At 44.7% G+C, this 23,928-nt stretch overlaps 1 protein-coding gene across 20 annotated transcripts in view; it reads right to left on the minus strand.

The window, feature by feature from the left end:
• The window catches only part of FBRSL1 (fibrosin like 1), a 555,762-nt gene that overhangs the window by 402,002 nt on the left and 129,832 nt on the right, over positions 1-23,928 (minus strand). For all 20 annotated transcript variants that reach the window (XM_075434576.1, XM_075434573.1, XM_075434570.1 and 17 more), the window contains exon 2: positions 226-426. In XM_075434576.1, coding sequence (XP_075290691.1) covers positions 226-426 — 201 coding nt within the window. The remainder of the gene's footprint in view (positions 1-225; positions 427-23,928) is intronic.

A 23,928-nucleotide genomic window follows, 5' to 3' on the forward strand; every position in this document is an offset into this window, starting at 1 on the left:
CCTCCATTACCCAGTACACCCGGTCTTCCATTTTAGCTTATGAAAGTTGCCCGCAACACAGGATTTGCTTACTTGGCCAGAAATCTTTTAAGAGACATTGTTTTCACCAGCACAAGCTACCAGAGAAGCCAGTTACATCAACAACCCCAAACTACCAGCAGGACAACATCTCACAGTGGCCAACGCCATGATACAGTCGCTTCAGATGAGAAATAATTTCCCTACCTGTTTGGATGGCTTCAAGGGGAGTTTCTTCTTCATCCTTTCTTTGCCTCTTTCTGCCTCTCTTTCAGAGCTCCCAGCATCATTGTTATGGCCATTTTCACTTGGCTCAGCAGACACACAGTTTTCAGATTCTCTAGGCTTCTTCCCTGGATGCCTCTCCCATTTCTCCTTCCGCTCCTGAGGCTTTAACGACATGTCCTTCTGTAAAGGAGGAACAAAGAAACAGTAAGTTCTTTAAGTTCTTTGAGACTACTTTTAAGCATTAAGCATTATAAATATTGAATAAAAACACAAACAAGACAGCATGTTCTTTCCAGAGATGACTTCAGATGAATAATTAGGCACACACAATGCAAACAATAACTTTAGATTAGATTAGGATGAATACTCTCCAGGCTATGTGTTTGATTAATTTCAGAGATGCTGGAACTGGTTATGAAAATGAGTTTGCTTCAGATTAATTCAGGAACCATACGTCAACAGCACACGAAGAAATCAGCATCCTGAAGGAAAGCTTTTAACTGTTCAACTGAAACAGAGGTGGTTTTTATTTTGTTTCGTTTCTGACCTCAGAAAGCAACGCATCAGACCCCCCTTGGGCCTGACAGTCTGATTCGCAGCAGCATTCATATGGAGAAATGCACTTCTAAAGCCTACCCTGCCTTCAATAAGCAAGCCGAGATCAATGGGATCTGAACACATAACAGAGGTTGAACACTTCTAAGTGTTAAGTGTCTGCCCTGAATCAGGACTACAACATACAACCTAAGCACAGTTTAAAAGCGGCTATGTCATGTCATAATGATTAACATAGGAAGTGAGATCAGAGAAGGTAATTACTATTGCTATCCCTGGCATCTTTGAGGACTGAAAGCTGAACTCTTGGTGACAATGTATTGACCTCTTCCCCCTACACACACCACACAGAAAAAGAGTTTAAGAAAAAATATGCCAAATCACTATGACATTGGCTCCCTACAGCTAGATAAATTTTTCCCCAATGCCTTTTATTAACTGCTCAAGGGTAAAAACTAAAGTCTTTTTGGAATGCTTTGCAGAATCTCTATCCCAATTAATTTTTTATGCGAGGTAACTACATCACATTAGCAGATACCTTAAAAGCACTGTTTACCATGACAAAATGTGTCAACTTCAGCCACAGAAATTTTTCTGAATGCCTCATCCCCCGTTTTCTAAATGCCTCGTTTCTGACTCCAGCAATTACATCATGGATATTTGTATGCTACGTGGACGGAGTGCACAGTACAACTCGTTCATGTCAATGCACACACCTTCAGTACTGCAAAAGAGCTCATGAAAATCATTAGCTTTCTAGTCTCTCAAAAAATAAAGCCCAACAGAAAAGAAAATTAGGAATTGGGATGAAATGCCCTGTTGATTGCTGTAGATTATTTCCTCTCCCTCTCTTTTAATTAGGGAATTGACTGCCTCAGTCTGCAACATGCTGATTCCACTCCAAATCACTCACTGCTTAAAGTTACCCTTCCCTGTGAAGCGAGCTGATGCACCGAATCCTCAGGGTCACAGACACCGAGATTTGAATCAAAAGGATAAAATACATACAGCCATTTCCTATTCCAGCCCAGGGTCAAAGACAATCAGCCAGCACCCAACGTCTGTACACCTTGCACAGGGGTCCTGTGTGGCTGGCAAGCTCCTCTTACAGCACACACATATACAACAAGTTGCAAAGCCCCCAAAAATACAACCTCCACCACAAAATTAAAATAAGTAGCATTATCTCAGAAGTGCAGAACACAGCAGAACAGAGCTATGCTTGCCGATAACTAGTGAAAGAGGAAGGAAAATAATTGTTTGGCATTACTCTCCATGAAATGATAAAACAAAGAATACAAATCGGGTTTAGTTGCTCACTTTGGTGTTAAAACTAAAGACAACACTCTCAAGCAGCAGTTCCAGAGGCCACTTACAGAAGGTCCCATTGTCCTATTGACTGGGAAGCTGCTGAGATAGAAATCAAAATGCTAAGCTTTAGTAAACTAATCAGAAAGTCGTGCAATGCAAATGACATCTGTTAACTGATACTCAGCAAAACGTTAGAAACAGAAGTCACCAAAAATGTGCACTTCTTCATCAAGCCAGATGCAGCTGCAGCGTGACAGAGGCCTGGAAGATGCTGCGCAAGGTGACACGGGCTCTGACAAGGGAGAAGGGAGGCTGGGGCAGGGCAATGCCACCACCCAACAGCACCAGCAAACGATGCACTCTTGGCTCAGCGTGTAACATTTAAGGATGCTCTCAAAGGCAGTAAATGGTCATTTGGGTTTTAATTCTAGCTGGCTTCACAGGGGCACTGGGCCCCTGTTAGTGCCTTAGGGAAAGTCTTCCTGCAGTACCCACAGCATTCACTGCTCGTTTCACAAGATTCCCTTTTCCACACAACTAGTCAGAAAAGCCGCATTTTTTTCCCTTACTGAATCCTATAAAATTCCCTACTTCGAAATGTAGCTTTTCATCTCCATTTTGTCTGGAGATTTAAGGTTTGTCTCATCCCTGAGCTACTAGCAAAATTAATTCAGGGAACACAGCCATAGCTGGATCAACGCCAAGGAAATAATGCATTCACTTGTAGTGCCACTTGTGCCCAAGAATCTCAAGCACTTTCCGAACAGCCGTGAGTTAAGACCTGAGCCCGGGCAGCCGAGGCTGCTGCTTGTCCCCGGCGGGAGGAAGGCAGAGGGAAGCGTCCTCAGGGCGACAGCACGCTGGGGCAGCCACGGGGAAGACGCCAAGCTTCTTGGCCCCCATGACAAGAAAGTCTGTTCCATGGTCCTGTTCTTCCCCGCTTCAGCAGAGATTGCAGCTCACAGGACTTTGCTTTTCTGGGAGTGCAGGACACTGAACTCAGCTTCTCCTTACTGCCAGAGGCTGACAGCAGGGCTGTTTTCTATGCTGCTAAAGGCAGACCTCTTTGCAGCCTTGGGCAGAGAGCAGGAGGGGGCTAATGGGGTTTCTGGTTTTGCCTCCTTTGTTTCCTTTCTATTTACTCTACTAAAAGAACCTTCCAGCGATTGCTCTTTTACTAAAAAGTTTATGACCTCCAAGCTGGGGACCTCACTTAGCACAAGAGCTTACTATTTTTGGACTGCATCTGTGCTTGTGCACAGGCAATTGCTGGAAAATTTAAGCACGTACAGAATACACAGTACATCACTGCAGTGAACAACGTTTATTGATGTACCTTGACTTCAATCCAGAAATCCCAGCCGGCAAGTGGGACTGGCCTTTTGACAAACTTGCTCCACTGGAACCTTTTCCCCAGACAAGCCCAGAGCAGCAGTATTTGCACGTCACGTAAAGCCTAGGGGTTCACAGAGCGACAACGTCTGAAGTCAGGCCCTGAAGTCAAAAGGTCTCCACATCCAGGCTTGGGGTTTCTGCCCAACCCAGGAGTCAGCAGACCTGGCTGCCTTTGCTGTCAGGGCCAGTAAATCCCCTTCTCCAGGGAAGGTTGGTGGATGCAGGCCCATTCTCTCTTCTCGGCTCCAGGAAGGAGATTGCCAAATCTTGTTCCAGAATATACAAAACTATTTTGTTCCTTACTATTCACTGCTTCCAGGGCTGTCTCCTACCTGTCCTCACTTAGGAATATCTCTCACACCTTCCAGGGCAGGCTACAGCCTCTCCATCTGCAGCCCCTCTCGTCTGTCTGGGCTGCAGACGGAGAGCAGATGGTTCTAATGGGCTGCCTGGTTACAGATAAGGAAGAATTCAGCCTTTCTTGAGAGCCTCCTTCCCGGCAGTTACTCCATGAAGCATACAGATTCTACCTCCCCATTTGTATATTTGGATGTACAGGTATCAAAGAACACTTCAGCTGAAAATGTACTCATGGTACCTCCTCCAGCTCTACCTTGCACACCAGTAGCTGTGGAGATGCATTGGCAAAGACCTCAGCACAGGCTGGCAACCCAAGCACGTAACCTAGACTCTGCAGCAGATTTTGAGAGCCCATAGCAAACAACTCTGTGAATTTTTTTTTCATCAGTATTTGGCTCAAGCCAAAGTTATGCAACTGCACCTCTGCTTGCAGCAGAGCTGGTGACATCCTTAGTCACTTGGAACACTCCTTCCTGAAAAGCCATTTTTCTTCTGTCACCAAGGCACAGCCGCAGTCTCCAAAGACACTCCAGGTGCACACTGCTCAGTTTATAAATAAAGCTGTGAATAATGCAGGTGCACGGCCCTCGGCTCTGGAATGAGACCATTCTTCCCCCTAAAATGCCACCACAAGAGCCTTCTGCACAGCGGTCTCCACGTTCTCTGTTTGATCAGGAAATAACGATCAGCCCTAGAGGACCCTGGCGCAAGCTCCCACCCACAGCCATCCGCTGGCTGGAGCCACCACTGCGTGTTTGCTCAGCCCAGCTCAAACTCTGCCTTAATCCTTCGAGTTTACACAGCTCTGAGATCCCAGAAAGCACGTAGATGGAGACTGGGGTTGTAAATACCTTTCATACACAGGGAACACACAAAAGAACTTGAAAAAAGTGCAAAAACCACACAGCTAGATGAAAAACCTTGAGCGTGCTGTTGGGGTGCAGAGGACAAAACCACCACCCACAGCTAATAAAGTAACTACCCTCAGCCCTCCTGCATCAGATCAAAATGCAGCCCTGGTGCGAAATCAAGTCCATGACAATCTCCTGTCCCCAGGGCCCACAGGACACTGCAAAGTTCAGACACGCAGCCGAGGACTGGTTACACTCCGCTCCTGCCAGACTGCCTCTGCCAGCCTTCAAAGATTATATGGGCTGATCTCCCAGAAGGGAAACGGCCTCCAGCTTCCCTCTCCACAACTCTTCACTGCAGCACTTCTTCCTTAAGTTGGGGGACATGAAATAGCCCACTGAACATCAAACAGGAGAGGGATCCATGCAAAGGAAATGGAAAACCCCACTGCCGCCTCTAAAACTGACCCTGCTTGTCCCTATTTCTGCCTCCAGCTTCTCTCAGCAAAATTGCAATGGAAAAGCCCCTGAGGATCTGAGCACCATCTACCCTTATATCAACTTTATCATGCAATTAGCAGCAGGGTTGTCAAATGTGTTTGTTTAATAGTTCAGGGAGAGATCCCGGCTCCGAGAGGAACTGAAACACATTTACTCTGAATTAGGCTACTTTTAAAATATTCCTATTGACCTGACACCCAGTTTACAGAACAGCAACATAGAAACAAATGCTGACTTGATATTGTAAGTAGACAAAGCATGTTACAAACACAGACAGGACCTCTACTCAGTGAAATGTACTGCCCATTGAGTTCCATAAATGTGACACAGGAGATAGTAATTCAAATGGAAAGATAATACTGGATGTACACATGAGAAACATACATGAAAGAAATTAACTTTCAGGCACGGATTTGAAGATGGGTCCGTAGAGAGAGAAACCACTGCAAGAACAGGAGCCAGCACAAGAAAAGCTGAGTAGCCAACAGGCACATGAAATGAGGTGAATAATGAGAGAAAAAAAGAGAAAAAAGGAATGGGGTAAGAGGTAACTCTGCCAGAGGGCATCAGGTAGGACCACACCAAGATGATTGAATTTGAACTCAACGCGGTGAACATGCAGCAAATGCAAGTGGAGATCTTAAAAATGAGCACGTTTCAGTGGTAAAGTGCGAGAGCTCTGCTCAGGAGAGCTACTATGGGGCAGCAGGAGCACGCAGGGAGAGCAGCGATGGGGAAGGAGCCCACAGCAGGCCAGCCTGGCTTCGCTCTCCCCAGAGCTCAGGCACGCTGCGAGGCAGTCTGCTGGGCTGCCGCGGCCGTGCACGGGGAGGTTCTCACTTTTCCTGTAATATAACACACGCTTGTTTGTTTTACTTTCCTGCCCTCTCTTCTCCCCCACTGCAAACTTCACTACAAAGGTAACTCAAGCCCCTGGCCTTTCAGCCAAAGCCACTAAAGATTTTATAAAAGGGGGAAAAAAAAAGTCTAGATTTGAAGTGACTCTCTTGCTTTGACCCCACATTCAAGCAAGGTAATCAATATCAATTAAAATGATTGCAAATGAAATCCTTGCTTGTTTAACCTTAGACTGCAATTCTCCTTTCATAGCTGACATACTCCAGATGAGTTTGGGACTTGCTTTTTAAAATGCATCACATTCGCCCTGACCCCGTCACACATTTCGCTCAAGAATAAGATGACTTTTTGACAAGACAGCTTTGGAAATGTTAAGACATTTGAAGCTGCCACTGCTTTGCAGGTTTATGATACATGATTTAACTTAAAAATAAAAGTGGATGAACCAAGAAACTCACTGTAATTGAAACAGTCAAATTTATTACCAGAGACTGCGCTCCTGTCACCTGTGAAGAGCTAAAGAGCAAGCTGTCGGTACTCTGCTAAATGCCCACTTGTTATGTCTCCCAAGAATTAAGACCTTTGCCGTCAGGACCTTGCAGACACCACACCGAGTAGAAACACCTTGGACAAACGCTACCTCAACACAGTGTAGCAAAAAATTACAAAAGGGGAGGTCAGTATCACTCCACTTTAAATGCATTTCAATCCACAATGACTTCACAAGGCTTTGATTGCTCTTGTTCCTTGCACAATACCAGAATAAATAATAACGATAAACTGCTGAGCAGTAATCACTTTAATAAGTGGAGGAGAAGGGAGCTGGTACTGTTCTGTTCCTTCTCAATTACTTGAGGAAAAAAACCAGTACTCTCCCTCCAGCCTAGTACCAAGTACCTGGAAACAGACTGTTTAACAGTCACTTCGGGGACAGTAACAGTAAGAATTTACACAGCAAATACCTGCTCTTTAGTAAGAGCTCAAGGAAATCTGCGCGGCTGCGAGCACGTGGTTGTCCATGTTGTTGGCATAAACCCTTCTCCACCGTCACCCGTTGGGGAGATGGATACACAACATCTACTGGTTTAAGCGGCACTCTGCAGGCTCGACACGCAGCCAGCCGCGGCTCTCTCCCGCTCCTCCAGCCTGCTCCTCGGAGCCCGCGGGCGCCTCGCTGCAGAGAGCTGCACCCGTCTTCCTCGCTACCTACTCACAGACATACTGCACAGCTATTAAAACTCCCACAGGTGCTTGCTGTCCATCAGAAAGGAAATGATCCCATTTTAAGCCATCAGTATTTCCTCCAGTGATGGCAGTAAATGCCCGACGAGTGCTCACAGAATTACTGTCAGCAGAAAGTGTGTCAGAGAGCAAGGGAGCTTAAATGATTGAAGGGAAGCTGGGGCACCATTTTCAGGTAGACGAAATGAGGCATATTCCAAGCCCAGCCTGCCCAGCTTTCGCAGGCTGTAAGGCGCTGCTGTTCGCGCACCGCACAGCCACCCTGCCCAGCTTTCACAGCAGATGAAGTACGTTTGGGCTGAAGCTGCTTTCAGCCAGGACTGGGAGCTCAGCCTGCCCAGTTTATGTAGTGTATCAGGGATTTAGAAAAGAGCTCGTGCTTATCTGACAGCACCTACTTCAGCTTATTTCAGCTGCATCGCCGCACTGCTGGGTACGAAAGCTGAGCGCAGAGCGTGTGCCTCCTGCAAGCTCCCGCCGTCTTGGCCAGTACCCTCCGAGAGGGAACAATCAGGCTGGCAGCAGCACCGCACGCTGCCCTCGCACTGCCCAACGCTTCCCAAGTGACAGACTACGCGTAACACCTCCATTTTAAAGAACGGGATCTGGGGGCCACCAAGCTCAATTGGCTTCCAACGGTATCCACAGCAAGCAAGCGGCACGGTCAGGCAGGCACTCCAGGTCCAGTGCTGTGGGAGGACATTCCTCAAGTGGGCCAGTACGCAACGACGCTGCCGGGCCCACGCTGCCGACGGGCAGCAGTCACACGCTTGTTTACAGAGCAGCCTTTAAACACGATCTGAAGTAATTGCCTTCTCCCCAGATTATTTAAACAGGCACTCATATCAAATTCAACCAGCTCCCACCGAGCAACAGAATTAGGACCTGAAGAAGCAGCTCCTTGCTTGAAGCCAGATGTGGCCATTTCATCAGTCATTTCCAATCCTGCCAGGTCGGTAACACAACCCCAAGTCTCCAGCTGCACCAGCCAGCCTCACGCTGCCAAACAAAAAGGCATGAAGGTCCTACCAGCACATACTGGTACGGCAGCTGGATGCTTTCACCAGTACCAATTTTCAGCTAAACTAGTCAGAAAAAACAAGAAAGCACTGCTGAGTAAAAAATGCCTCCAGCCTATTTGTCACTATGAAGAAGAATGTTTAGCAATACTGACTCTCCCTTTAAAATTAAGAACAAAAGAAGAAGACACAACTGTTTCAACCTCTGCTGAGAGGGGCCTGTCACGCGCCCACGAGCTGGACGCTGGAAACGGAGCTGAGCCAGCCCGGGGCTGGGCAGATGGACTGGGCATATGGCTCACTGACTGCAGGCAGGGGCCTAAATTGGTCTCCTTCATCTATACCTCTGCGTTTAAACTTTTGATCCTCATAACGCAAATTATCTAACAACCACATTATGACTGCACTACCATGTGAATAGCTTCATACTTGAAACTTAAAAGATATAGCTATACCCTTAGGTAGCTTGGTCATGAATCCAAAAATTCCCCAGCATGATTTCTTACCCACTAAATACAAATGAAAAGTTTTAATTTTTTTCTAGGATTCCCAATTCAGCCACATTGGTTGTCTCCACTAATTCTTCAGTACATACTTTTAAAACACAGTCATGAAAAATGAACTGCTCTTAAGGCAGTAGCATCTACAGAACGAAAGCTCCAGACGAATCTCCCACTTGGTGACAGCCTCAAACACATTCACTCGTCAAGTAGCTGCGGACATTTTGAGACTCTGCCTCCAGCCTACGCTCTTTATTACCACCCTCCTAGGAAGGGTGCCATTCCCAAAGACGTTGCAGAACAGAAGTATGACTGTTCTTCAGCAACAGCAGAGCAGTCTGCAAGCTTAGCTTCAACTGTGGTTTGACACAGCTTGCACAAAGCCAATGCAGGAGATGAACTCTCGCAAATTCACTTCTGCCAACTCTACTGTAGGGGCGAGAGTCTCCAGAAGAAAACACAGCCATACCGTGATCCCTGGTGCTGCAGGATAAAGTGATTCATGTTTAACACTATGACACTAGAGGCATTTTTTACCAACTCCGCAGTTGTCCTCAGAGGTAGGCAACAATTTTCAGTTCAGCTGTCATGAGGTCTAGAATGTGTATTAAATAATTAGTCCTCTGGTAGATTCTTTTGGCTAGGAAACAAATGAGAAGAAATATAAATGATCGAACAACAAGAAATATGTAGAAGCCAGCCGTCTCCAGAAACAGCTGCCCATAGCACATTACTCACACCCGAGGGGAAAACTCTTGAGCGAGGTGACTTCTAGCAGGAGAGAAATGCCTTTCCAAATGTCACATTCACTAATGAAAAGTCCAGGCCAGTACATCTGTGCCACCCTCGCCGCCCTCGTTCCTCCTCAAACATGCTGCTGGAGAAATGTATTGTACCAGCGAGGTCTACAGCTGTCAGTCTCGCCAGCAGCTATGTTCTCCCACATCGAGTGGCTTAGCACACCACGTGAGCAGCTCATCTATAACCGGTTTGCTAGAACAAACAAGCAGCAAACAAATGTTTCCATATATCCTTAGGGCTTCCTAGAATAGCTCCAAATATTCTGATATCTGTGTTGGGAACGAAACATTCATTTATATCCTAGGCAATCACTGAGAAAGGGGAAGCATACACTATCGTAGCAGGCAATTTTGATGTATTCTATGTTACAAAACATTTTGAGGCAGAGAGCTCAAAGGTCATTAATAGATTTTCATATGTTTACAGACAGCAGCAATTTCAAGCTCGGTAATTTTAAAACTGCATGTCATTCTCTCAACTTCCAGCTGTTATTTCAACATTAGATAATGAACACAATGCAAAGGTTACACAATCACTTGAACCAGCTTATGCTGTAGATCCAGTCACACAAATCACTATTAAATTCTAATTACACATATATTATTTTACAACTCTTATTAGAGCAGCAGGGCAAATCCTCTTTTATAAAGGGATCAACAGTTTAGAAGAAGAGACCAGAAAGGTTATTCTTTTAACATGACAGAGAGCTGCTCCTCTCTCTCCCTCCATCACCTAAACCAGTGCTGATTTATGAGTCTTAGAAACAAACCTGTGCCTTGTTAACACCACACCAGTTGGTGCACATACAGCTATCAGCCCATATTTTGCTTAAGTGTTTTATAGATCCCTAATACATAGACATTGATGCCTACTTAAAATAATTATCTTTGATCAGAGGGAAAAAAAAATGTTTAGTGGTTACCCAGTGTACTGTCTGAATATGCTCCCGTTTTTTCTTTATACAACCACTTTGAAACTGAGCAGACACCCTCCAAAACATACAGATTTCTCCTAAAGGGGAGTGTTGCTATCTAAGCTAAAGCTTTGCAAGACATCCGGCTTGCACACCATGGATTTTTATTTTATTTTAATTTTGGACCAGAGGAAATCATTGTAATCATCCAATCTGACCCTTTTATCACGCAGCCAAATGACCCAAATCACCCACCTGTGAACTGGTCTTCAGGAAATTTTGGAAGCTTACTAGTCAACTACCCCATTACCAAACAAGAAAATCAGCAAGTTATGTTTCGCTCTTGCCTCTCATTTTTTTCTCTCTACTCCCAGGCAGTGCAAAGTGTTACCCACTCTGGTTTATTCCGCCCAAATCCAGCTGTCAGTCACACAGCATGTAACCTCAATGGGAACTGAAGAATCTCATCCCCAAGATTCAGCTTTGAAGCAGGACAGACCAGCAACGTCCCTTTGTGCGAGGTCTCCTGCGGTGACAGCAACGCTGCCCTGGCAAAGTGATGTCTCTCTAATCCCCAGTGCATCCTTAGCCAGCAATGAATTTCACACTGGGAAATTCCATGCTTTGACATTAAATAATTCCAGCTGAGATTTTCAAAGGAAGAGATAGGAGTCCAATCCCAGCACATTCCAATAGGAAGCCCTTAAGGTTTGGTTTATTTTCTTTTAAAAAAGGAAACCCATATTTCATTTTCATTTCCATCCCAGTTTCCTCTGGGAGATGAAATTGAAAGCAAGGAACAGAGGGCAAGAGCAGTGCTAAAGGGAAGACAGACTTCTAAGAGACTGACAAACACCACCACCAGTTCCTGGGTACATCAGTTCGTAACATGTGATACAAGAAGGAAGAGATAAATCAGCACGTTTGTTAATGATCCTGAGAGAAAGAAGGATTTGTACTTTTGCCTGGTTAGTCTCACTTGCCACTAAAGAAGTAACGAAGCAAACACTCCACCAGGATGGCAGACAATTACAGCTCAAGAGTGAACAAAACCAGCAAGCTGCCGAGAGGAGAACATGGGCAGAATCAAAATGATGCGATCCACTTCTCCAAGCATGTCGAATAAGGCCTTGGGCAGGCAGAGCTGACAGGACAATAACCCACTGCAGAGAGAGGCCTTGGCAGAGCAGGTGCCGTCCATCACTCCTCCCTGCTGCTTCACCAGATTCAGAGTGAGTGGTGCAAGTTTGCATCGGCTTTACCTCTCTCTTTCCATGATGTTTAGAGGATTCGGGCTTTCCCCCACCCAAGGGGTGCTGAGCTGGGCCTCTTTCCAACCACTTCCTCAAGCCATGCTGAATTGCAAGTTTCCCTCAATGCTTCGCTTTCAGATCCAGAAACCTCTACCTGCACTTCACAGACCCGAACCCGAAGGCTGGCTGGTTTCTAGGACCTGATTTCCTCCTGTCTGGAGCAGGGCTTTACCAGTCAGAGACTAGAGAAAGGGGCATTCACACAAAGCTTTCCATTTGCTGCTAGCCCTCAATTTTGAAATGAAATAGGAAATTCAAACATGATACAGAGCAGCAATTTTCATCACTGCTAACCCACTCAAATTCATTAAGAGCCCTTCTACTTCTCACGATTCACATGTCTGAGGGCTTCACTTCGCTTCTCTTTTACTGTTCACAGCACTTGGTCAATGGTAAACACCACCGAGCGAGAAATACTGACGTAGCACATAGTATTTATTTGTTCAAATGGGCATAACCCTTTGGCAAGAACCAGCAAATCCAGCCAACGTGAGAAGGGTTAAGACAAAACAGATACAACCAGAGACTGGAGAACAGCCCGCACTGAAGCAGAGTTTCTTGTGATTACTTCTGTCTTGTAGCTCTTCATAAGTCGCATCAGAGCTGACATCTCCACCAGCTATCTGCTTCCTTGTGTAGACAACCAGCAACAGAAAAGCTGACATGGCAATTCTACTACACACACATGCACGCACGCTACCTAACAGCTCTCACTGCTACAACAGCACGAGCAATGAGGAACAAGCACATCCTGAGTTCTCATCCAGGCTCTGACACCAATTCTCAGTGCAACCATATGCGAGATACCTAGTCTAAAAATTGTTTTTAAAAGTGTTCACAAAATCAGGTAGGAATTGCAGCACATCTCTCTCAGTAGTATTACGATACAAGGAACTTTCAATATGAAAAAGAGCTACAAAAGCATTTACAACTACTGTTTATTAATCAAGCTCTAACCCCCATCACAGCCATAGCCCAGGATGCTCTCTGTGCCCGCCTATGTCTGTGCCCCCCACACGTCAGATGCCGGGGCTGCGGCGGGGCAGGCAGCCCCTCTGCCACCTCCATCTCCGGAGGCTGTTGCTAAGCGACCAAGCACCACCGATATCTGCAAAATCCTCCAAAATCCTCCAGCTCTGCCCGCCCCGATCGCCTCGGCCCCATTCCCAAACACAGCACCCAACGGGCCACAGCGTCTCTCTCGTAGCCCTTGATAATCTGGCTTTTATGTGTAAAGCAGCTCTTGCCAAGAACTCCTATGATAGCAAAAACTGCAGATAAAAAGATAGTATCAAGAATACTACATTTCACAAAGCAGATAAAAGAGCAGAAGGGGAAATCTCACGCATCAGACCAGAAGCGCTCACCAAAGCAGAAAGGGGTTTCAAACACAGGAGCTTCCAGGTATGTGTTTCAGGTGAGGAATATGGGTTTCCCAAGGTCCCCACAGTGACCCAGCAAAATCGTGTTAGCACTCAGGTTTCAGCAGGATCTGTAAAAGCAGCACCCTTTTTGCAACGATGCCAGAAGCAAATGTCTTCTCAAGCCTTACAGATACAGACTGACAATATAAAGGCTTTAAAAACCAGAAAGACCAGCTTAAACATCCACCCATCCCACAGAAGGTGGCAACCTGGGGAGCGCAGGGCCATGTTAATGAATGTGTGCTTAACGGCCGTTCATCCCCCATCTCTCCCTCCACACATTACTCTGTTATGGATACAGATAAGGTTTGTGGCTTTTACATCCCATTAGGGAAAGCCTTCCTCTAGCGGAAAAAAAAAAAAAAGCATGCTGAGAAGGTGAGGGAAAAATCTTTCTTAATTTATAAATACCCTCACCATTTTGCTTTTATCAGGCCTTTTCATTAGCAATTCTTAAAGCACAACACAAAGGGAATCAGCATTTTGACCTCTATTTTAGAGAGTGAGAAATGAATAAATACAAAGCAACTTGCCCCAAGTCCACCATCATTCCCCCAGCTCCTAGACCATACTGTGCACCAGGAGAACAGACAGTCAAACGACATCAAAATCTGCTTCTGACACAAACAGGATTTCACACTGATGGTAGAGAGCAGGTTTTTCTAGGACACAGTAAATGCAAACACGGTATTTGCTACAGAGGAGGCAACAGGTGGGATTTGTACAGCTCCAACCTTACATCCTTTCGAGTGTCTTCAATAAAATCAGCTCGAGAATAGCGAGGACAACATGATCAATATATTAAGTCAAGCTGTTTGTTACCGAAAGAGTAGAACTGGCAGCTCTTCTTGGCTTCTGAAATATGACACATAACCTGGCCTTTCTAATGCGCTACTCTGGATGGCACCCAAATCCAGCACCATCTGGCTAGCATGGGCACATGTATACAAAGAGGACAGAAGAGACTCCTGGCTGACAGATAAAGTGACATATCAGTGCAGCAACATGGACTTTAAATCTCTTCAGAGTTCGCAAAGCCAGCTAAGCACACTGGAAACACGAGGCCAGTTAAGCGACTTCAGGGCAATACGAGGGCTGAGAATTTCTCACACACGTGAGATCCGGGTAAACATTTCTTTTGTTTGTAGACACCATTACCAATGGTACAAAAAAAAAAAAAGCAAAATGCTTTTCTTGGTGTAGATTCAAAGCAGAGGGTATCACATTTCCTACCCTGCCCCAATGCTAATCCCTAAATTCAAAAGCCTGATTTTTCTACCTCTGTTTTCACATTCCCTCTCACATGGTGCTCTCCTGGCATCACACGGCAGTCAAAACCAACATGTTATTCCACGGCACAGAACTTCTTAAAGCTTGGCCTCCCAGCTACGGCACAGGCCACTCCTTCCCTTTCTCCTGCTACCAGGCCACAACGCACACATTCTTTCACATTCAGTTTCTAGCATTTAAGTGATGATTTGGCAGTAAGGAAATGAGAATACTTAGGTAACAGCACAAACAGCAATCTGTCCACAAAAACAAGTGGGATGTCTCATATCACATCTAACATCCAGTTCTGCATTCACTTACACGGTTTTACGCAGCTGTTAACTCCACGGAGATAAGGAGAGTCACAGCGGTGGAGAAGAGAGAACAGTCATGAACTCTGTTCAGGCCAATTCAAAAAATAAAAAAAACAGGGATCACTGAGGAATCTGAAAAAAGGGCTATTACAATTTAACAAAACACGGATTCACCTATCCACCTCGTCTTCTTCCTGAAGGTTAGTGTCCCAAAACCAGGAGACACAGGCAAACACAGGCTAGCCTGATAGGATCACACCGTGGATCCAACAGCAGAGTCCATTCAAAGGAGCAATCCTCTGATACAGCAAAACCCCCGCTGCCTCAAGGTAGGGGGATTAAAAGGGACTTAAAAACTGTAGCTGTCACTTGGGAGGAAACTATCCCTAAAAATGTGATCAAAGGTTCCCAAATCATCCTGTTTCAGACTTAAGGACATCAGGCTTGAAATCTAAACAATTCCCTTATCAAATGAGTTCAGACGGATTTCTTAACTGTCCATGCCCCTGGGTTGTCCCATCGACTTGGGCCTCATAGCAGTATCTTTTCCCACACAGCGAATGCTTTTTTCTTGAAGCACATAAACGTGTTGCTTCAGAAAGCTGCAGGAAACACAAAGCACTGTCACAAACTCAGGGAGCAACAACTCCTCCTCCATGGATATCCAAAATTTCAAACCCACAGAGACCAGAACATCTCTTTTAACAAACACGAACATGGCAAGTAGGGGTGACTCAGAGTGATGGTCCAAAGCAAGGTGGTGACTTTTAAATACTGAAGCCCACCAGACTCCCACAGACCATTCCCAATTCTTTCATTTAAAGAGTGAGGGCATCTAAGAGCTGGTCTTGTGTCTTTTGTCTTTGCTGCGGTACTTGACAGCATCAAGTCCTTCTGACTGTTTCCTACCTGGCATTACAATACAAAACACTGCAAATGAACCAGGTGTGGTTTTCAGTCTTAAAGTTTTTAACCAAGCACAGCAGAAAGTCACTTCCTCTGCACAAAAAGGGCATTTGGTGAAGAATTTTCAAGTGAATAAGCAGCTTTGAACAAGAACAGTCTTCAGGAACTCTGAAGATAAAACCCTCATTTTTCGTTAGCATTAACTATTCTCCCAACAGACTGCACGTTTATTATGCCTTCTCCAAAGATGCCATGGGGAAAATCTTTTATCCTTGTTTTAAATCCCCTCACAAACGCATTGTGAAAGTTTCATGTACATGTTAAAATATTTGAAATTCATTAGCTATCAATTCCAATTACAATTATTACAAACAACAAAGAATTAACCTTAATTTTTTCTTTTTATTCTAATAATTCAGGTGAACAAATAAATAAACGAGTACAGCTGACAACAAATAAATAATAAGCTCTTGTAAAAGGGGCCTTAATGTTTACAGGCCAAACTTAACAGGAGTCCTGAGTTTTGGAGTTAACCCCTTGTTCTGGTCTTGATATTTTAAGACATTAGCAAATCTGTTTGGCAACTGTAAATCAGATGGGAAAAGAATTAAACACCTCTAAAAACCCAGTATTTTACACATAGCAGTCAAACCTTGTCCTAAGCCTGACCTGCTTTTCCCTCACAGAGATCAGCTGGCTCTAACGGAACCAGCCAATTCTCCCTTCCTCAGTTTTGCAGGTGATAAACTCCCAGCAAAGTGCCTTCTCCCAGCTCCAGCCCCTAACGCCTGCTCTTTGCTTCAGCATCCCAGCGCCTGCCTCAAGCACAAACCAGGACGCGTGCTGTGGTGCTTCCTTCAGAGCCAAGAAACCCGGGGACAGAGGCGTGGAGGAACGGCCCGCTGCTCCCCACACCGCGCCGAGCCGCTGTCCCCATGCAAACGTTTCATGTTGGCAGCTTCCACTGGCTTTGCCCTCACCGCGCACTTGCTGCCTCCCCTTATCTAATCTTATTTTATGGTACTTCACAGTATCAGGGGTCTGGCATTTAAAGCATTTAAAAGAAAAACAGAGTGCAAAAGCACCCAGGGAGATTAGAATTAAGGCGCTAATTGTCCCTGCTGGCCAGCGAGGTGGTGTTGGTGCAAGGGCCAGCGCCCTGCTCTGGCTGGGTCCCCATCCCAGTGGTGCCTTGACCTTGCTGCTGAGCACGACCTTGGGAAAGCCCTTCTCCTCCCTTCCCGGCCCAAGGAGCGATGCAGTCACCCGTGGGACAGCTCCAAATGGCTTTAGCAGCCCTGATGCAGCACCAGGACAAACATTTGGGCAGCGGCACGGTGAACTGGACCAGTTTGCTGACCCAGTTCACCAGGCAGCCCCAGAGTCAGCAGTACTGCCACCACGCAGCAGACAGCAGAATGTGAGAAGCAGACGACAAGGTGTCCTGCTGCCTCAGTCAGCAAAGTCACGGAAAACATACTGTGTGATGAAGGAATGAAGAGACAGAAAACACAAAAGGGAACCATGAGAAAAGAGTAAGCCACTGCTCCCCTTAGCGCACCCAACCAAAAATAATTCGACAAAATAAACCAGCATTTTTAGAGAATGAAAGGGATGCACTGGGCAAAAAAAAACCCCACTAAGTTCTGTTCAGGTTTTGCACTTCCGAAACTTGGTAAACACACACATCAGGCTACTGATACAAAAATGCATGTACACTTCTGGTACGTTCAACTCGCACAACAACCACAAAGCCCCTTACTTGCCTTAAACCAACCCCTATTGCCTTCTGCATTTTTACACAACTAAAACAATGCACCTCAGTAACAAATCATTTCAAAGTTCAGTGCTATCAATGAAACACTAATTCCCAGGACCCAGCCTCACTTTTCGTGTCAGAAGAACCACTGATTCTTTAGGGCTCTCCTGTTCTTTGACACACCTTCCTCAGCTGGTTTCCCTGTCCTTTTCTATTTACTGGATCACAAACATTTTGGAGGTTTGGAAAGCATAGTATTTAACATTTTATAGAAACATCTGCCAACAGAGCTGCTAAACACTCTTGTAAGAGAGACAGAGATGTTTATTTAGACATGCTGCTGACGTTTTCTGTTGCATTTTGATCCTGAGGCATATGTAGTCCTTCCAAACAATTTAGCATCTACTGTGGAAGCATAGTTCTCAGACAAGTGCAGCTGAAAGTAATTGAGATTGAAATTTCAGGACCATCTCAGAAAACCACTATCACAGCTCCTCCCTAGGCTCCAGGCAGAACAAGCACCCAGCAGCACGGCAGGTACCGTGCTTCTGGAGTACCAACATTCGAAAGCCACACAGTTTGTGCCTTGGTTGGGACAATGTTGTGACTGGCTTGAGTGATGCTGGTTACACTGGCAGGCACCAGGACTGCGATGTGCAGTGGCCTCCTTTCCAGCTGGCCACCCCATCCACAGGACACCACAGCAACAGCCTGTGTAATAGAAGGTGCAAAATTCACACAGAAAATTCACACTTCTGTGGGACTGCGGCAGCAACGCAGGTGTCCTCAGCCACGCGCTACTCCCACAAGCAAGCTACTCACCACGCTGAGCTAGCTGGGCTATCCCTTCTGCTATGCAAGTCTCCACACTGAATGCTGCCCAGGTGTGTCCTTAATGCTCCAGAGCTGTGATCTCTGCTAGATTTAATCACAGTGGCCAAAAGAGCTATCATCTGACTCCTCCCTGCCCTTCTGCTGGAATTTACCACTCTGCAAGTACAGCTGACAGAAGAGAGCTTAACCAGCTCACCACCCCTGCGGTTCATAACCTGATGGATTACTGTAAACTATAAATTGATCACAGTTAAATCACCTTCAACCGCTGCAGCAAAATCCCACAGGGATAATGAATCTGCATCCCTAGTCTCTCTGCCTTTGTTTCGTATCTGTTAACAGAAGAGTAACCCTTCATTACAAAGTTAAAACCATTATGTTGGGCTACAGAGTTCTCAGACAGGCTATGGAAGCAATTAAGGGAAAGACTGATTTATCCTACATCCAATGAAGAAAAAACCACAGCATCAACCAACACTGCAGTGATCTGAAGAAAAAGGGAGAATCCCAAACCCCCTGCTTTAGACATCTGATCCCTAAAAGCAAAGGATAATACTTTCAACAACAGATTATGAATCTGTGTATACAGAAAGGATTAATGCAGCTTGTTGGTTACAGAGATGAAGGAAATTAAAAAAAAAAATTAAAAAAGGAGAACTGTGAATTACAGCTAACCACACAAAAATTAAGGGGTTTATTAAGGGCTGTAGACCTAAAACAAGCAAGCAAAGTACTTGTGTGCAGGAGAGGAAGAGGACATCTTCTACTCCATCTGAATTCACTCACTCAGCAGCGTGGATTTCACTCTCTCCCCAAAGCATACTTTGCAGAAGTAGCTGATTTACCTTGTGTTTGGGTCTAAAAAAGTGAGGAAACAGGATTTCACTGTGTTAAGACCCCCGTAGACTCCTCATGAGGAAAAAAATGGATCTTTGCCTGCAAAGCTGGCTCCCGCACAGTAATGCATGTGCCACAGGCTGTCTTTTCTTCTGATGTGTGTTTTAAGTTGTTTGTGTAAATAACCATGTGGGTTACCCCCATCTGGTTTCCATAGGGAAGCATTTTAACTGTGAAGAAAATATAGACAAAAACTGGTATATTGTGAAAAATGCATTTTCTGCAACTACTTTCAACAAGAAACACCCCAGAAATTTTCTTTCACTTGAGCCTGCTTTAAGAATGCTGAGAATCTGCACATTGGAGCAAATTACTGCAATTAAGAAAGAAATGGTACTGCTATATCTAGCTACATACTTATAATTACTCTGAATGAAGTAGATTTATTTGATTCTTCTTTGGGTCCAGAGGTTTTAAATTCCTGATAAAGGTCAAATCATCTCATTCAGAAGAGATGATGAAGCTCCACCAGAGTTTGACTGAAAAAGGTCACCAAATCCAAATGCTCTCATATTCTTTAAATAAATTCACAGGCCTTTACTCTAGTGTTAAGGATATTTAAGGACACTGCAGTAAAATGTATATACTTATTTCCAGTCACACTTATCAGCCAGAGCTTATATTGAGTGGCTAGAAATCTGAATACAAAACTCCTATCACTGCATCTTTTTGTATGTTCCTTCTACCAAAACAAACCAAAAAATCCTGATGCTCTGAATATGCCATGGTGACTTGTGATTTGAGTGAATGGAAAGACATTAATTTGGGGGGGGGGGGGGGGGGGGGGGGGGGGGGATAAAATGACAATACACAAAATTCCAGGTCTGAATCTTTTTATAACAGATCAGATTAAATGGATTAACTAATAAATTAACACAAACTCAGAGATGCATAGTGGTAACTAAACAGCAAACACTGTCTTAGAAGCAGTAGGTGCACTTACTTTAGAAAACCTAACACACTTGCCTTTGCATTAATCAGTTAAGACACACTACTGTGTTTTCTTTTTTCAGCAGAGACACGATTCCTAATAGACAAACCTACAGAGTATAAATAATCTGTTAAATAAATGAACCAATGCTTATCTAGCTTCAATAAACCCAGGACTGTCCAACAACTACAAAGAAAAATCTGGGTAGGTCACTTCCTAGAGATCATCAACACACATCTGAGGCGAACCTTTGGGCCACAAACACTTGCAAAAACTTAAGGCAGCACGCAAAAATGACTAGTTCAGAAATTAGTCATATTAACAGGTTAAAAATTAAACATGACCAACCATCTGAATAGCTTCAGACCGCTCTGATCCCAATGCAGAGCACAGTCAACCAGTTGCAAAACTGCAACTTGAAGTTACCAACACGCAACCTCCTAAGTCAGCTTTTCTTCTTCATTCCCCAGCACCAAGAGTCTGGATTCATACCACAAGGCTAATTTACCAAGTGACAAAAAGAGTCAGAGGAATCTCCAAAACAGCTCCGTGCTCATCTCCCTGGCAGCAGGGGTAGTTGTACCATAGAATTTTTGACACGTTGCTCAGTCAGTCCAACATACCTTTCCTCCCTGCCTTCCCTCCCCTTGCTGCTTGCTTCCCAGAATATTTCAGTTTGGACTTTTCCCTAATGTTGAAAATACATAATTTGAAGCTGCCTGCACAGTCCACAGACACGGAGTTAATCTCAGCCTCCTGCCAAGGTAAAAACAGGTAAGTGACTGGAAGGAAAGCGCTGAGAACAGAACATAGATACTGGGAAGGGAATAGTCAAGGAAATAACGATCACACTGTCCAACAGCTGGATGAAGGAGGATGTCTTTCCTTTGAGGGGAGTGCAGGAATTTGATGCTTCCCCCCCCAGTTTTCATGCACACTAAAGAAATCAGATCTGGGCTCTTCAGCAAGTTTGTCCACAATGAAATCCAGCTGTTGAGGAGCAAGAAACAAAGACCCTGTGCAGGGACTGGGGCTGAGCGCCCGCCACATCACCCTTGCAGTGTGAGGCAGCAGCACTCCCACGGCTTAAGGTCTCAAACATTTCTTGTCCCAGAAGCTCTTTCTGGCATAAATTACTTTAGGCACAATTCAAATACCTTCCTTTGAAATCACTTCCAAGAACTCTGAACTAAAAAGTCTCCAGCAGGCTCGCCGACAACGTGCTCCTTTCACAGAGCGAGCGGCAGTGCAAGCTACCGGCCCACCGCATCGTTTCGCAGCCGTGCGCACGGGACTTTCAAGGATTACTTCTTGCTGCTGGTGTAGTCCCTTCACCATCAGGACAGACATCTCGGTGTCTGGCTCAGATTGACAGAGAAAGAAAAAGATCTCTTTGTGCTAGAACAGAGCCTCTTTTCTGGGGCAAAACTCATGAGCTAAAGAACAGAAATACAATACTATACACAAAAACCAAGACGGTACAAACACCATTACAGACTCACGAGGAGAGACTGGGCTTTCTTCTACAGCAAATTATAAATATATCCCCTACTAACAGTTTGTGTGTGTCACCTCTTTTTTTCTTTTTTTAATTTCTGCCAAACTTCGTGCTTATAAAGAAAAGTGATGCAAAATTGGTCAGAGCTTCATCCAGACAGACACATTTCCCCATTAAGCCTTATTAAAACACATGCTCTAACTCAGCTTTTACTCAAGGAAGGTTTCCGACTGCCAGATAAGACACACATCATTTGTAATGTGGACAAAAATCCACTAAGAATTAGTCTAAAACCAAACTCATTTCCTCTTCAGGCTTGGGCCAAGATTTGAATCAAGGTCTCTAGAGGCAAAAAAACTACACCATTATAAATCATTACCGGCTGCCTATTTGCCTTCTTTGCATATTTTCACACTTACTTGAAATTCACATATCTGTAACATTAAAAAATTGGTGGGGTATTTCAGATTATAATTCGAGAGACAATAGGAAATGGTTGCTTTGAAGGTCTGTGAATTGAAACTTTTGCACTGTCTGCATTCATCAGTGGATTTCTTCCAAAACAGAAAAACCAAAATTAAATCATAGTCATTTAATCACAGCAGCCTTGACTCACCTCTTGGCCACAAAACACAAAGGCTGTGTATCTCTACGTGAATCTGTATTTCCAGCACTTCAAGACCTTGAATCCCTGGACAAGAGCGAAGACCCTTTTATTTCACTAACTGAACTAGTAATTTCGTTAAGTAAACAGTCACAGGTGTAGTTTCACATCTATATATATTATGTTTATGGGAGTGAGGGCACTTGCCACTACCAGCAAGTCTTCTATTTTGCAGGTTAAAAGCCACCCAGGATATACAGTAGGTAAGCAATTTTAATAATTTATTCACTTAATGTGCAAATCTCATGCCCTTCCTTTATCCTGTCATTTCTGATGGGAAAACTGAATCAAACACGGTCACACTACACAAGAAGTTAGTAGCCAAGTCAAACCTAGAACCACAGTTCCCAGTGATCCCACCTTTAAGCTTTGTTCCTTGGGGCATTCTCTCTCCAAAAATTTGGTTTCCAAGAGAACCACTACCTTAGGACAGAAGATCACTGCCAGCAACAAAATAAAGCTCAGCAACTGTTCTGCCTAGAGGAAGCCACTTAAGTCAGGAAAATGCTTAAAACACTGGCGACAGGATCCAAGAAAAGGCCTCAGCTGTGGAGCGGATACTTCCCGGGGAAGATGGCAGCAACGAGGTGCGCTTCACAAGATGAGGTGGTAAAGGAAAAATCAAATATCGGCGAAGGCCAAAGTCCCCTTTGCGATCTCAGTGTTTCCCAAGCTGTCAGTAATGAGCCTGCTGCTGTCACTTACCCCCTCATTCACTCTCTGCCATCAGACACTGATAGCACGCCTGTCACAGCCATCGCAAAGCGGGAGTCGGGGATGACAAATCACAGGGAATACGTGTCAACACAATCAACTGGCCTGAAGACAGACAGCTGGTGCGCAAATTCCACCACAGACAGTATCGCTTGTGAAATCATTCCAAGGCATTTTTAGCAATTGCAAGCTCTCAACAACAGCCCCGACTGCTAAAAATAGCCCACTGAAGACTTGCTCCAGCATTAATAACAGCGCTGGCTAAATTTGAGTCATGACCCACTTGGTGACATATAAGCAAAACAAGCACAAACCTCATAAAGAAGAGATTAGAGCCCTAACAATTTTACTGCACCTATATTACAATGTTTTCTCAACAACATTAATGTCAGTTGCTAATATCTTCCCCTGAAATGCTGCACAGGGAAGCAGGCAGGCAGGACCCTCTACAGCTAAGCAGCAAGTGAAGGCTCACATAATTTTTCAGCACAAACATACATCAGTGTAGTTCAGTACAAACCCTACTTGCTGCAAACAAAAGAGACCAATGCATCAAAGGTGCTAAGTGTCCCCATCTCTCCTATTTCAAAAGTTTCTATGGAGCTTACAAGATATAACTGTAATATCCTAGAAAAAATAGCAAAAACCGCTTCCCCATTTGGTTTTGAATCTTGAGAATAAGTAGCATGACAGGGAAAAAGAGATCCACTTCCTCTTGGTATACAACTAACCACAAAAATGTACTTTTTCTAGCAAGAGCCGTAGCAGCACCTGCAAGCTGTAACTGTTCAAGACCTTTGAGAACAACGTAGAAAAAGGGCAATGGCACAAAGCACTCTTAAAATCCACATAC

This window comes from Opisthocomus hoazin, chromosome 13 (genome assembly GCF_030867145.1).
Source record: "Opisthocomus hoazin isolate bOpiHoa1 chromosome 13, bOpiHoa1.hap1, whole genome shotgun sequence".
Lineage (NCBI taxonomy): Eukaryota > Metazoa > Chordata > Aves > Opisthocomiformes > Opisthocomidae > Opisthocomus > Opisthocomus hoazin.